The sequence below is a fragment of the Argopecten irradians genome, chromosome 7, assembly GCF_041381155.1.
Source record: "Argopecten irradians isolate NY chromosome 7, Ai_NY, whole genome shotgun sequence".
NCBI classification, from domain to species: Eukaryota; Metazoa; Mollusca; class Bivalvia; order Pectinida; family Pectinidae; genus Argopecten; species Argopecten irradians.
The window spans coordinates 18,216,798-18,232,860 of NC_091140.1; the positions used below are offsets into that span (position 1 = coordinate 18,216,798).

Genomic DNA, 16,063 nt, shown 5'->3' on the forward strand with positions numbered 1-16,063 from the left:
TATATACCTTCTTCTTGTTCATATTTAGTATAAAAAAAAATCAAAAATGTAATTCTAAATTCTTTACTGATCTTGAACCAATAAAAGTAATTGTATAACGAAGCAAGGCCATCTGCTCTGACCATGACAGATTTCCATTTAATCTCTAGATGATTTATTTCCGGTTTAGGTACCAGCTGGTGTGTACGACGACATCCTCAGACAGATAGTCGAGTCGGACCCAGAAGTAGCTGATCGAATATTTCAAAAACTGGCTAACGACGCAGGGTAAGTGTCTTTGATCTCTTGTATGAAAAAATAAAAGGCATTGCAAAATCATTTTGACATATATCAACCGTATACGAGATATTTAAAAAAATTATGAAATTAATATCAAGCGTTGGAATAACGATCAACAAAAGTCAAAATCTTGTACTTCAATCTTACATTGTATCTGTATTTGTTATTGAATATAAAATATATCATCTTTTGAACTAAATAATCATAAAACAAAAATATTTCATGCATGACTGACTGTTTCTGTTTTGCTATCCATGTTTTGTTTTGTTATTATAGTGTTGATGCAGACCCAGACACCACGTCCAGTAGTCTGTTTGACGACACGGAATCAATCCCACATTCACCCTGCAGTGAGGCAGACATCCAAAACTCATCTCAACGATTACATCCGCCATTACGTACGTCACAGAGTGCAGAAAATATGTCTCCTAGAACGAGACGGAGATTCTTCTTCTCCAACAACGACAATGATAATGAGAATGCCGAGCGAGAACGTCGCCGGTTCAGATTACGATTTGATAGGAGTCCGAGTCCTCGGCCACAACGGACGCCTAAAGCCAGCAGCACGCGAGTACCGAAAGTGAAAGTGTCGGACAGCGCAAGCCCGGAAGTGATACTCAGGCGGCCTCGCTCTGAATATGTAGAGAGACCATCGCATTTAGAGCGGCCGCATTCTGAAAACCTTAGCAATTGCCTTGCCATTCCAAAACCGGATTACGCGCGACAAAACAGTAGTTGTAGCGTAGGAAGTTTTGTAAATACCTCATCCACAAATAGTCCTGTGGGATCTGATTCATCCCAATGGTTACTTCCAACACCCCCTGTCTCGGGTTCGAACTCACCCAAGTCCTGCCGCAAGGTGTCTTCTTCGCAGCAGAGACCTCTGGGAATGTTAAGTGGACACGGAAATGACGTTAAACAAAGCAGAGACCTCTGGGAATGTTAAGTGGACACGGAAATGACGTTAAACAAACGCCGCCAAAAGGTCTCTCCGCGTGGGAGAGAGAAAAATGGCGACAATGGGAAATAATGGCGGCAGAAAATGCCGATGATTCTTATGAGAAGGAAACACTGGTGTGAAAGTGAAGACATTTGTGTGCTATTTATTCATAATTATATATTGTTTGTTAGTTAACATGTTAACTAAGTCAGTTGATTTATACTGAAGCATAATGCTATTTACATGTCCTCGTTGTATTAAATTAGGAAGTTAATTACCTGCTATATAGTTATATGGTTATATACTATAAATCCTACGCGTCAATTCCAGATGCGAATGTTAAAGTCTACGTTAAATAACATTGATATATAACCACGCTCTGTTATGGAATGAACGTAGAACTTGTGCGACAGAGAGAGTGAGAGGAAAGGGATGCAACAGCGAGATTGCTTACCAGTAGTTTAACGCAAAATTCCATCACGAAAAATGACGATTTTGTATCCATGCATCTGTGCAATATTGTGATGAAGATATTATATACAAGGGTTGTTTTCTCATCGCTATTGGAATCAATTGTGCATTTACAATCACACGGCCCGGATATTTACAGAGTCGTTGTCATGGCCACCGCTGACAATCTTAGTGCCTTAGTGATAACTCAGTTTATGTCTCGAGTAGTGACGTAGTTGAAGTTAACAGTGACGTAGTACTCAAAGTTACCATTAGTCAAAATCAACCGATACCAATACTTCAGGCATAGGTAAGAATGTTGCTTACGTCAATGTTATATGGGTTTATATAAATTGAAATTGAAATCATTTTACACGTCCTTTAATTTCTTGCAAATGAAAAAAAAATTTGATGAGTTTATTTTTTTTTTTGAAATGCACATAAATGATGACTTAAGATTTGTCGTGATTATCGCATAAATATAACACGAATTTGACATGACAGATTACATAAATTTATTATAATTTCTAATTGGAAAAGAAATCGTGATACACGATTTGCAATATCATCATTATTAATCGAATGTTATTTATCTATTTGATTTATTGTCATTAAGAAATATTTTCAAATATTGTCGATGTATACATTTTATTAACAAATACTCGGTCTGAAATAATCAGAAAACGATCATTATTTTTTTTATATTTACAAACTCAATCCAAACTTGAAAAGAAAATGTTGAAGTTTGGTCAAGACTTTGTAGACAAGTATATATTGCCAATAGTTGTCCGTGTGTTTATTACAAGACTGACATTTGTCTGCCAAGAGAAGGACAATCCGCGAATCTCAAGCGAGCTGTTATTTTGGATTGTGTGCCTTGGCAAGAGCAGCTGATGTAATATTGTTACATATATGTATTTCTAATCAAACTTATGATATCAATATCAGGATACATTCACAAAGTGCTTAGAGATAGACAGCTATCGAGGACTTAGCTCTGTATATCTTATATGTATATTATTGTTTTCATCCTGGGTTCTGCTGAGGCCAACTCACTGTTGCAATATAAAGGATGGCTTATTATTTATCAGTTGTCTTAAGACAAGGAGACAATGAATATTAAAAAATCAAAAACAAATACATTTGTTTATTATTGCTTCTTTAATCCTTAATTCATATTGTATGAACCATAGAAATATTGAAGGAACTAAATACACCAACGCTGGCTTCCAGGAGAGTCAGAAGAGATATGATTGAATTATACAAGAGATCACAGAGGGATATTGGCGCCAAACATAGAATGATCTACGTCTGACAATGGAAAGAAGTATCTTTTCTCTACTTTTTTTTATTTTTTTTACTGCATACTACATATGAAATTTATAAAAGACCCTTTCAGTACTTTCTGAGATACATAGCAGTAACAAACAATTATCAAAATCCAAGATGGCTACCTGTCGGCCATCTTGTTGACCGATTGGTTCCAAAATGCAATATGCATAACAAAGGTCCTTGTGGTGATCGGGTGGTGTATCGATTAAGCCACTCGCCTTTCACCTAAGCGAACCTCGGCAAGGACGTGAAAAGGTCAGGGGTCACCTTCCCGATCACATGGGTTTCCTCCCACTCTAAGACCCCTCGCACACTTACATCCGGGCAATCGAAAGTGATTTGTATAAGTTGTATAGCTTGTTTCGTAATTGATGTAAAGTAAATAAAGTTTATTTTAAGGTCCTAGGGTAACATGTTCATGAAAATTGAGGCAGATCGCTTAAGTACTTTCTGAGAAATAGTGGTAACAATATTCAATTATCAAAATCCAAGATGGCGGCCTGTTTGCCATTTTGTTCATCGATCGGTCCCAAAATGCAATACGCACAACTAGTCGACCCTTCAAGTTCATATAATCATTAGATTTCACCCTCGAATCGATTCCCCCGGCCAAAACAATGCTTGTAATGATTTATCAGTGCAGAACCCAGTGTCCGTTGTTAAGGATAACAGCAATTCAATAGTTGTATCAAAACCTTAATCTACTGTAAATCACTTTTCAGTGGTATATTCGACCAATATATTCGAGCTGTTCTTGAAGTTCACCCTTGAAATAATTTTCATGTCTAAACAGTTCTTGTATATCTAAACCAATGTCAGTTACTAAGGTAAATAGTATTTCATCTCACGTGCCAAAAACCTTTACCAAATACAACCTGGTCCATATAGCCTATTAGAATTCTAAAAAAACTGTTTTCTCCCTTAACAAACATGATTGCTGATCACAACAACAGCGCTTAAAACTCAGTTGTGCAAGTATCAAATTTGCAATTGTGAAAGAAAAAAAGAGTATTATAACAATATTCACCTCTGTCTATCCATACCGGCACGAGAGTATTCCACAAATCATTCTCTCTTCGAGAAATCGGAGTGACAGGAATCGGTGGCTGTTGGAAATGAAAAGGGAGATAAATAGAAAATTGTGTTTCTGTTAAACTTCACAAATAATCATAGAATTCAAGCAAACTTTCGACAAAACTCTAAACATTGACATATACAAATTTGTATGGGGTTAAGAGTGCTTGCAACTGCTTGGTAAATAGAGAAGACATTCACGACCCCAGTGTCTAAAAGTTAACATTAAACATTGGGCAGAAATTAAAAATAGGATAATTTTGATATGAGAATAGAAAGGAAAGATAAGACACAATTTGGTAAAATGCAATTAGGGAATCGTTTTTGGAAGAATTTATCGCAATAGCTACAGACAAGCCTCGTAACGGTTAGAAGGGAGGAAACAAAGTCTGGAAAAAACTGGCGTTGACGAGTTAAAATAGAAGCACGAGCAAGATAAACGAAGAAACATTCCACAATCTGATATGGAGAAGCTACGGTCAATATGTAAATGATGCGAACATTTTTTCATCGGTATTGTGATATCATAGCAGAGAACGTTATTCCTACGGTGGACTAATTTCATGCGTAGTTGCATCTAAATGGTACCGTCATTTTTAGATCTACAACAACTGTTCAAACTCGTGTTTTTTTTTTCTTGTCAAAAAACCCAATAACTGTACAAAACGTTAACGCAACCGAAAGATCATAGTACGATTAAGGTTACAATTTAGATTTTTTGAAGAAACTATATAATGTATCAGAGGTGTTACCTTAGCGAACCACTGAGCGAAAAAAAGATCAGGGTCGTACGAGTTATTTCCCTTTCAGTCGCCTTTTCACTCCAAGTCACAGGCGCACGCTATTTTTATGAGCTAGTCTATTTCCGAAAACCTGTCCATTATTAGAGAGAATGGATAGTACCGAGCCCGCAGGGCGAGGTACAATCCATTCTCTCTAATAATGGACAGTTTGAGGAATTTATCCTACTTAAAACCCATCATACCACTACTCACTACCTTGCTTACCCTGTTTGAGAAATGGGATATCCCATTTCAGGAATTGCACAGGTGTTCACTCACCTGTGACAAATAATGGACTAACAATGTTGAGATACATGCACAATTATTTAGTTTTACACCTTTGGAGGTACAACAGTGTTTTTGAACATCTCGGATAGTGATATTTTCCTTACCCGGCCATCATTTACATGTAGGGATGTACGCAGCTGTGATGCCTGTTTGAAGTGACCTATTTATTCGCACAAGGACATGTGCATTGTTTAACGTTACATCAAATACATACAAGCAAGGTGAGTTTTCCCTACCATTTAAACATAACTTTTTTTTCCTAAAAGATCGACCATACGCATGTTATAGATATGATAAAAAACATATCTGATTGCTATGATAGCATTGCACTGGTATACTGTGAAACCTGTCTAATACGACACCACTTGGGAGCAACTTGTGGTCAGATTTATTCAGGGTGTAGGAAAGTCAGATACTGTTGTATATTATTGTTGCTATAGGATATAGGGAAAGCAGGTGTCAGATTAGACAGGCTTCGCTTATTATGTTTAACCATAATCATCAGATTATATGTTATAAGGGTTGTGAGATATCTGAGCTAAAAGACTGCATATTATCCCACCTCAGTCAAGAATCTAGAATTCCTATTCCTCGTCAATTACAATAAAACAAAAAGTTTTAAAAATGTGTAACAAATAATAATGCAAGACTATAATTATGTTTTTTTTTTTTATTTTCAGAACAGTAACAGCTAGGAAGGGGAAGCAATAATTTCGATGGAGGAGTGAACATAAATGTAAAATTTTGGATAGTCAAATAAACATGTTTGGTTTCCTTACAGCAGCGGTTTTTTCCCTTTGTTCAAAATAGACTGTCCATTATTGTGGGGAATAATGGACAGTGGCCCTATAATAATGGACAGAGAGTTACATAATGGACTCCTAGGTGTCCGTTCTGTAATATAATGGTCATATACAACAAAGGAAACTTTACTAGCTGGGTTTTAAGAGCTAGTCTATATCAAATTCATTCTTACTGTGTATGATGTATCTATTGAAAGTTCGTAAGGATGAACTAACCTATTATAATTTTATTTTCATATTTTAGATATTTCATTTAGATATTTTACCTAAAATTATTGTAATGGGGCAAAACAGGAAACATGATATGTTGCTATTCTGAGTAAAATTATTAAAGTATGTCGTGTGTATGGTAAAAGAAATTCAGTAACGACAAACATCGTGTCAAACAGGTAATTCTGAAAATAGTAAAATAAAATCCAGGATACTAAGTATGAATTCTAAGCAGCGAAGATGCGAAAGTGTTTATTATATCGAATATCCTCGTTGAAATACTAAAATGGGTACGCTTACCGTCTGCTTTCCTTGCTCTGACCGATGTCACATTCGTTCAGCCCCTTGTAACAAAGCCCTTAAAATCAAGTTTGTTTCAGATTAAAAGTCTTTAAACATTTCACATCTATCTTTGAAATCATCGATTGGGCAGCTGTCGTGTACCGTTGTATTTGCCTCTGGCCATTTAAGAGAACAAATAATCTGGTGGCAGTATGCGCGTGTTAAATGGGAATTCCGTTTTTTCTTGGGGACGCACGAGGTTATGAACCAATCAGATTTGTCTGTATGATTGAGACCTAATAAGGACATTTTCCAGCTGGGCCTAAGGTTACTGTGCCTGACTGAAAGTTACAGGTCCTTATAAAGTTACAATATTCATTTGTGTAGTTTATATACTAGCAAAGTAATAGTTTTACTAACAAAATATCCACATATCCATTAAGTGTCGTGTGCTCTCAACAAAGTTGACTGAAAACCATCGCGAAAATTTGGTTGGTACAATTTGATCTTAAACCTTTCTACAACGCTACTGCTATTTTTGTTTTGTATATCTTTAGTACTCTATCAGATCTGGACCAAAAAGTTGCTGGTCAAAGGACCAGTTGCATGGCAAAAAATGTCTGACTTACTGTAAAGTTGCCGGTCACGGGCAGACGGACAGGCGTTAATTTCGAACGCTGTTTGGTTTCAATCAAGATAAAGAAACATATTAAACAAGAAATCCCTGCAAAAAAATAGATGCTCCACCTCGAGATGTGGGTATAGTAACATTATTTGACTATGGTGGTACGGCATAGACATGTGTGGTGTCTTCGGCGGCATGCTTCAGTGATATAGCACTATAAAAAGGGCAACAGTTCCACTATACAAGAAGACACCACATGAATATACCACAGTCTCCCAAAACACGCACCACGCAAAACATACACGCAACACACCGCATACATGGGAGGCCGTCCTTACATGACCATAGCTGTTAATAGGACGTTAATTAATCAAACAAACAAACAAACAAATGTGTGCGCGTAATTCGAACGAGCCATGTTGGTCAAACAAGCTTATGCTGTGTGGGAACTTATTGATTGCTCCGATTCTTCTTCTTTTTCCAACCATTTTCTCGAAAACTTAACGTCGCATCGCCATGAAATTTTGCGAGGTCATTTCTGGTGACCTGCAGATGTGTCGACCGTCTTCATTTTTTCCGATCAGCTTCTAAGATGGCCGACACAACCTTTCATTGTTCAAAATTTAACTGCTTAACTACATATTTAATTTTGGGTTCGATTTGCCTGGTATCTGTTTCAATATGTAGTTTATATCAGATTCTAAATTTTGAAGTGAAAAATATCATAATTAAGAGTAAAAAAAAACAACAAATTTTGTGACCGTTTCAAATTTTCTAAAAGCAGTAAGAGTTATCTCCCTTTATGCACTGATCAACTGATCAGCGAGGATCCGTTTCAAGTTCATTTTAGTTGTATTTTAGTTACTAGTGACATAAAATGATTTTGAGGTCATTTTTGGTGACCTGTATATATTAGGCAAAAAACCCCAACTAATGATATAAGCAGGTTCAACGGGCTAGGATGCTCCATCCTTACTCTGTAAAATAATTCTTCAGGTTAACGTTCCTCTTATTATTTTTTTCTCATTTCTTGTAGTTTCTCTTCCTTTTCCCTTCATAGTATACATTTATATACAATCATGGAATTTCGTACTGGTGAATATCACGTGATATATTTGAATTTGAGAACTGGTCACTGTATTAGGAAACCAATGGGAACGCTGAAAAATTTGCAACCATTACAGTTTGGTTGTATTTTGTTTAAATTTGCAACCATTACAGTTTGGTTGTATTTTGTGTTGTTCTTCAAATCTGAGATGATGTTCCAGAACAATGTTTTCTTTTGTTTTCTAAGATAAACAAAACAAAAACACTAGTATACATATCCCTGTTTTATTTACAGCAACATTGTCACATTTTTGAAAAATAATAAATAGCATTAACATTGATAGGTTTGTCACAGTCTGTTCTCTCTCCAGGAAACTTTAACATCCTATAGTGTGGTATGTGCAGTATCTATATTTGCATAATTAGAAAGCATTGAGCTTATCAACAAATTATATGACACAAAACAATAAACACTGTACATAACTGTTATTATATATAAATGCATTGAAAGTAATTAATGTGGAATACACATCAAATATGGGCTTTATATAAAATAGGCATAGAAGAACAACATAAATTGTGGTCATTGATATACCATTCCAACTATTGACGCAAAATGCTAATTAAGGTCGTAAACAAGAGTGATTCTAAATTTGGATCTTTTGACCACTTCCTTTATAAACTTATTAGTCCTTGACATTTTTTTCTACTGAACATAACATATAAAGAACATGTCTCGTTTTAAGTTATGACATACAAAGGACAATAACTCGTTCTAGGTTATGACATAAAAGGGCGATAACTTGTTCAAAGAAAGATAATTCCTTTAAAGAGAGACAAATTGAAGAGAATATCACTTGAGAAAAGATAGGGAATGTATGACACAGGAAATTTAATTGTTACATGGAAAAATGCTTCAAAAAATAACTTTCTATCAACTAAACATGTGTGATATAGGTAGTAGTTAAAGAACACGCATACTTTTATTGCAGAAAAGTAAAAATTACTGACAACAACAACAAATTAGAGACAAAACATTATATTTAGTAACAAAGAAAGCTTCTAAACATTTGTATTAAGCAAATAAGATACTGAAATGATTGAATTATATTGTTTCTTGACATGATAACAAAATTATTTGACTGAAAAAAAAAAAATCAGCCAAAGTAATATACTTCATTTTCAAAAAAATCTTATAAAATCAATACCTAGTAACATTTTTTTCCATATATATTTTCAATGAAACTTGCATTACACTGATTTTCTATTGAAACCTACAAAAAAATATTCCTTTAATGAGATATGAATATTGCATGACAGTAAAGTTACCATCCCGAAATCCAATTTGCTTATTTGATATATACATAGCATCTGTGACATCTAAAGAAGCAACTTTTAAGCATTGTCTACTAACTTGTAGGTGTCTGGACTAGAGTTTTCATTAAAGCTGGTAATAATGAACATTATAATGATATATACAAAATGTTCAAATCTACAACTACTTTCATGCAAAGGAAAGTTAGTCAATCCTCAAGGACAGCAAAGGGACATATCAAAATTGTCCTTTATAGACAGGCATCCTTTTTACAGATGTCAATTATCCAGAAAAAATTGCACCAAATGAGATTGATGAGTCTGTCCTTTACAAACAAGTGCCCCTTACACAGAGTTGTCTTTTATATAGTAGTAGACTTTACTGTTATTCATTCTTGAACAAGCAATAAAAATGTTTTTTTTTTTTTTTTTTTTACTTGTTTTTTTTTTCAATTTTGTGATGCATGAAAAAACCCACTACAAAATAGTGTGGAGTCCTTAACTTGACCTTTGCAGGATGAGTGTTTAGTAAGTTAGTTCTAGCTTTACTGAAGACTACTAAATCCTAGGTTGATCTGACCTACAAGTTTACTGCCTATATCAATCCTCCTAGTGCTGATTACAGCTATATCTGGTCTCACTTAAATGACATACACTTAATGTGTGAGTAGTAAACAATAGCTCATCACACAACTTTACATAACTGGTTAATTAATTATGCATCAGATTTTGTCTGTAAGCTTCCTGATTGGCTAAAACATCGCGCATGATATCGGTTGAATATCCAGTCGTCTAAAGCACAAAAACCAAAAGAAATATGTATACATAATCTTTAAAAAAAAGTTATAGAATGTCAAGGAAATCAGCCTAATTGATTGGTCATTTTGAATTGACACCATTTTATATCTAGAGGTCTTTTGAGCTACAAGCTTACCATAATAGGTATAGAATATTTTTGCGCACCAAAAAAACCTGTCATGGTGACGAATGACCATAATTTCATCAATGTAAATTATTGTTGTATCACAATATGATTGCACAACTTCAGAGAGATTCATTTAAGGAGTCTTAACTTAATAGATTATTCATATATTGATTCAAAGTTGCTACAAATGAAAACACAGAAATATGAATTCAACAGTGGGCTTTTAAGTTTCATTACTGACTGTTCAACCTAAACTGGTCATGAGTACCATCAAGCTTTAATTTGATGATACTGCATGTAAAACAAGTTAAGTTTTATTTCTAGTTTCCTAGTCAAATAGTAAAATAAATACCAGAGGCCCAAAGGTCCTTAACAGTCAGCTGACAATCAGACATAACTACTCAGTTGTTTAGCCTATTTAACCTGTGTGACCTTGAATGAAAGTCAGGGTCATTAATATGAACAAACCTTGTAGCCCTTCATCCAAGCAAGCTTTATGTCCAATATTAGGTTTCTATAAGCCTCTTAATTATTCACAAGAAGTTGTTTTTCGCCTATTTGATCTCTGTGACTTAGAATGAAGGTCAAGGTGTTTCATTTTAACAAATTTGGTAGCCCTTCATCTGAGCATTGTACATATGTATACAGACCAAATATCAGTACCCTGGGCCTTCAAGTCAGATGACCTAATAAGACAATGTCAAACACATTCAAAATACTAATATGGATACAAAATTAAAACTGACTTGGTCTTGGGAATCAAACTGATATCAATTTGTTTTTAATTTCAGATGAAGGAATACTATTAATGCCCATATAATAATCTTAAAATATGATAAGATGTCAAACTTACCATTACATTACAAAATGTTTCCTTGATAATTCAAGAAACATGACAGACAATTAAAGCTTGTAACGTGTTATACATCATAAGTTTTGTTTGTTTTAATGTACAGTACTATATATTTCAGCATGAAAAAAAATTAAACAAAAACTCTAGATTCAGTTACAATGTAAACCTTAATTCTAAACAGAAAAGAGTGGCTTTGTATATAAGAGGAATCAAACTGTTTTCTATCATGATGTAAACTTTAAATCTCAATAAATAATGTCATTCAACAGAATGTTGTCCAATACCAGATATTGAGATCACGACACATCCTTAGGATCACTTAAAGCCTTGCATAAATTCGTTATCTTGCTGCCAGAAAATGAAAAATACAGAATTATTCAATTTTTTTTGCAATTTTCAATCTGAAATTGATCATAAATGTTATTCTTTCATGTAAAAATATTATTAATTGACAGAAGAAAATATAGGGAGAAAGTTTCTAAATAGAAAATAGACAAAGCCTACTGTTCAATTCCTCTTTGATTTGATAATATATTTTAAATGAAGTAAAAAGTAAGTAGGTACATAAATAGTATTGTAGGGAAATATGAACACACTGTATCAAGAGGTAATATTTCTTTTAAGTAAATCAATACTGAAACGACTCGTTGTTGAAACTATGGCTAAGTTAACAGCAGTATCACCTCAATGCTTTGTTTATTTTGCACCGTTACATTAAAACATTCTCTCTTCAAAGGGAGATAATTTCTCCAGGGGAGATAATTTCGAAGAATTTGTAACCTGTTATCAAATCAAATAATATTATCAAATTCAACCCAATCAACACTAATGGTGCTTAAAAATTAATGGGGCACTGAATGACACTTATTTTAAGACCTTTTACAAAAATATTCCATAAAAACAAAAAATCTTTTTTCAAAAGAACTGAAATAAAGAGGTTCCATATGTAAATTGCTTTAGTATTTATATTAAATTTCTGTATATTTTTAATCTGCAATTAACAAGAATCTAAATGCAAGGTGATTAAAAGAACTTAGGCCACAGAAAGGAGGTCTTTAAAAAGATGGGTGCAGTTATTGAGTTGAATTTGTTGCAGTGCATGTAATGCCAAGAATTTGAAAACTTAACAAAGTATAGTTTGACTCTATTAGTGCTATGTCCAGTTATTCTGTTTCATAACAGCAATCTTATTTACAGAGTCCTGAAAATAAACTTAAAATATATTCAAATTTAATGAAAACGTTCGCTTTCACACAACAGTAAAACAAATGTACATTAACCTTCTACAAATTCAATCACACAAAGATAACTGACATATAATCCTAATCATATGCTTCTTTAAATTCAGAATGATACATAAAATTCACTTAGACTTTATGATATGTTATTTATTAAGTTTGAAATACTGTTGATTTCCTTGCACAAAAATAAGCACTTGGAATAAACAATAATCTGGCAAGATTAGAATCAACAAATTCTTTTTATACAGAAATTCACAACATCCAAAACTATGTGCAGAATATTTATATGTATATATACATCATTGCATTAGATGCAAAAGACTTATATTTTATTACGAAATTTAACTAAAATTGAATACATTTAATTTCATATTATTATTAAATTCATACAGAAATGAAAATGAAGAAACAATGAAACCTTGTTAATTGATATGACAAAATATGGTCATCTGAATAATTTCAGTAAAAACCTATTTTTAAGATCGTTCTTCAGAAATATGAGCGAATATCAATAAATTAAAAATTAATTTACATGTGTATATGATGTACTTATAATGGAATATAGCCCAATCTCACTAACACCATTCCGTTCTTAGCACACCAGAGTTATCTCCCTTGCTGATAGGTATTGATTATGATGTCATGTGTTTGTGAGCGTATACGTATCATAAAGCTCACAAAAATAAGGACGTCATAATGAATACCTACCTAAGAGAGAATACCTACCCACAAGGTAGGTAACTGTGTAACATACAAAGACGGAGTACAATTTATTACTTCACAAAAGAAGGACAGATTCAGTAAAATAAGTCATCTAATATACAACAATGATAGGGGGGAATCGCGCGGTTAACAAGGTTCCAGTAGACAATGGACACAGTACAGGCTAGCTAAAAAACTTGTTAAACAAACACAAGAACATCAAAACAACTTAAATAAAATAACAGACAACATATAACAGTACAATAATGTTTGAAATTAAAGCACATTAAAATAACGATATTCTCAAGATACTCAGACAATATTCAAAAGAAATGCCACGTGACCTATCCAGTACTGGGAGCAAAAAATGACATTTAAACATTGATAACATTGTGTTATACTGTCCAGGCCAATCATCATATCACCAACTCTGGGTTCCTCCCAAAACAATTTTAATTCTTATCACAGAATCTCAGTATTCCTCAATAAGTTTTAAGAATGTTTCGTTGACACAAATGTACAGAAAACAAAAACAAATAGAAATATTATAGAGTTTAAATTATCATGAAGATTTCTGTTTTTCCTTGGATTTTCCACCCCGGAATATGTTTTTAAACAATTTCGATTTTTTCGACTTGACCTTGCCGTTTTCAAAGATACTCCCAGAATCTGTGCTTGTGATACTCTGAGCATCATGGGAAATCAAGTTCACTTTATGTTTCAGAAGACTGGCTTCTGAGTGACTCCGCGTCACCTGAACACTTTGCGAATCCTCTGCATTCATCAAAGGGAGACTACTATTGTCCATGCTATCACGGTTTCTGTACGCGGTTGTCTGTTTACCATTAATAAAACAGGAATGTGAGTTATGGAGCGTGTTATACTGGGCCAGTGAAGCATTGCTGTTCTGTTGGGGTAGGCCCAAGGATCCAGGGAGACTGCATGGTGACTCAGGTGAACTGTTAACAAAGGAAAATAGAACTTTTATCAAATTATTCCAAATCAATATAAACCTTATCATCTGATTATTCCGTCTTTGCATATTACAGAGTTAGCTCCCTTGTGAGTAGGTTTCCATTGTACATGTTACGTCATTATTTTAGGTATGAGTGCAATTCACATTGTTTTCTCCAAAATATATGACGTTACGCTCGCAAACACATGACGTCACAATCAATACCTACCCGCAAGGGCAAATAACTCTGTAATATGCAAATACAGAATAACTATTGAATGTAGTGAAAAATGGTTTCTAACCTAATTTCATGTAAGGAAACATTCCATTGTCAATTCAAGGTGGAAGAATCTTCAAAACAAGAAACAATGATTGTTCCTTTCTAAATTTTGCTAAGATAATCTGAATCTTAACCATAGGGAGATTAATATTAGAAATGCTGATATACATGTGCACTATATTTAACTTACGAAGGTCAAGAAGATAAAGACATCAATAGTAATTGAGGCTAAAGAGATGTTGTTTCGAATTAACATTGATTCGGTTTCCTTATTATGATATGGATAGAGTTATCTAAACCTAAAATGAGTATGCCTCCTCAGATGTGGTATGTAGTTTTCAGAGCTATACAGCAACAGAAATTTCATTCTTGAAGAAGAAAGACTATGTCTCCTTAATTATAGCATAGAAAAATACAGTACAGAGGTATTCAGAAAGATATGTATTATTTATCGTTAGTTCAATTTTTGCTCCATAAAATATTTGTGACCCACTGAAAGATATACAATACAATCTGTCACCATCATTATGATAAACTGATATTATTTGTAATTTGATAATTTGATTATATCAAGACATACATTGTGATGTTTACAAAATACATATATATCAATTACAATAATAAATGAAGATTTTTTAAAGGAACAATTCTAAAATGTCCACAAACATGATGGGTTACTGTAACTGTCATCCTAAAATGTCCACATATATGATGGGTTACTGTAACTGTCATCCTAAAATGTCCACATATATGATGGGTTACTGTAACTGTCATACTAAAATGTCCACATATATGATGGGTTACTGTAACTGTCATACTAAAATGTCCACATATATGAGGGGTTACTGTAACTGTCATACTAAAATGTCCACATATATGATGGGTTACTGTAACTGTCATACTAAAATGTCCACATATATGATGGGTTACTGTAACTGTCATCCTAAAATGTCCACATATATGATGGGTTACTGTAACTGTCATACTAAAATGTCCACATATATGATGGGTTACTGTAACTGTCATACTAAAATGTCCACCTATTAAATGGGTTACTGTAACTGTCATCCTAAATGTCCACATATATGAGGGGTTACTGTAACTGTCATACTAAAATGTCCACATATATGATGGGTTACTGTAACTGTCATACTAAAATGTCCACATATATGATGGGTTACTGTAACTGTCATACTAAAATGTCCACATATATGATGGGTTACTGTAACTGTCATACTAAAATGTCCACATATATGATGGGTTACTGTAACTGTCATACTAAAATGTCCACATATATGATGGGTTACTGTAACTGTCATACTAAAATGTCCACATATATGATGGGTTACTGTAACTGTCATACTAAAATGTCCACACACATGATGGGTAACTGTAACTGTCATACTAAAATGTCCACATATATGATGGGTTACTGTAACTGTCATCCTAAAATGTCACACACATGATGGGTTACTGTAACTGTCATACTAAAATGTCCACATATATGATGGGTTACTGTACTGTAACTAAAATGTCATACTAAAAAATGTCATCCTAATGTCCACATATATGATGGGTTACTGTAACTGTCATCCTAAAATGTCTACACACATGATGGGTTACTGTAACTGTCATACTAAAATGTCCACATATATGATGGGTTACTGTAACTGTCATACTA

At 33.8% G+C, this 16,063-nt stretch overlaps 2 protein-coding genes across 2 annotated transcripts in view; one reads left to right on the forward strand and one right to left on the reverse strand.

Annotated features, from left to right (window-relative positions):
- Nucleotides 1-2,807, forward strand: part of LOC138327751 (rho GTPase-activating protein 4-like) — a 42,379-nt gene extending 39,572 nt beyond the window's left edge. The window contains exons 11-13 of the mRNA XM_069274092.1: nt 170-267; nt 556-1,160; nt 1,211-2,807. Of these exons, the coding sequence (XP_069130193.1) occupies nt 170-267; nt 556-1,160; nt 1,211-1,359 (852 nt within the window). The 3' untranslated portion in view covers nt 1,360-2,807. The remainder of the gene's footprint in view (nt 1-169; nt 268-555; nt 1,161-1,210) is intronic.
- A 5,576-nt stretch (nt 2,808-8,383) lies between these two features.
- Nucleotides 8,384-16,063, reverse strand: part of LOC138327754 (stromal interaction molecule homolog) — an 84,733-nt gene continuing 77,053 nt past the window's right edge. Inside the window, 1 exon segment of the mRNA XM_069274097.1 lies at nt 8,384-14,106. Coding sequence (XP_069130198.1) covers nt 13,710-14,106 — 397 coding nt within the window. The 3' untranslated portion in view covers nt 8,384-13,709.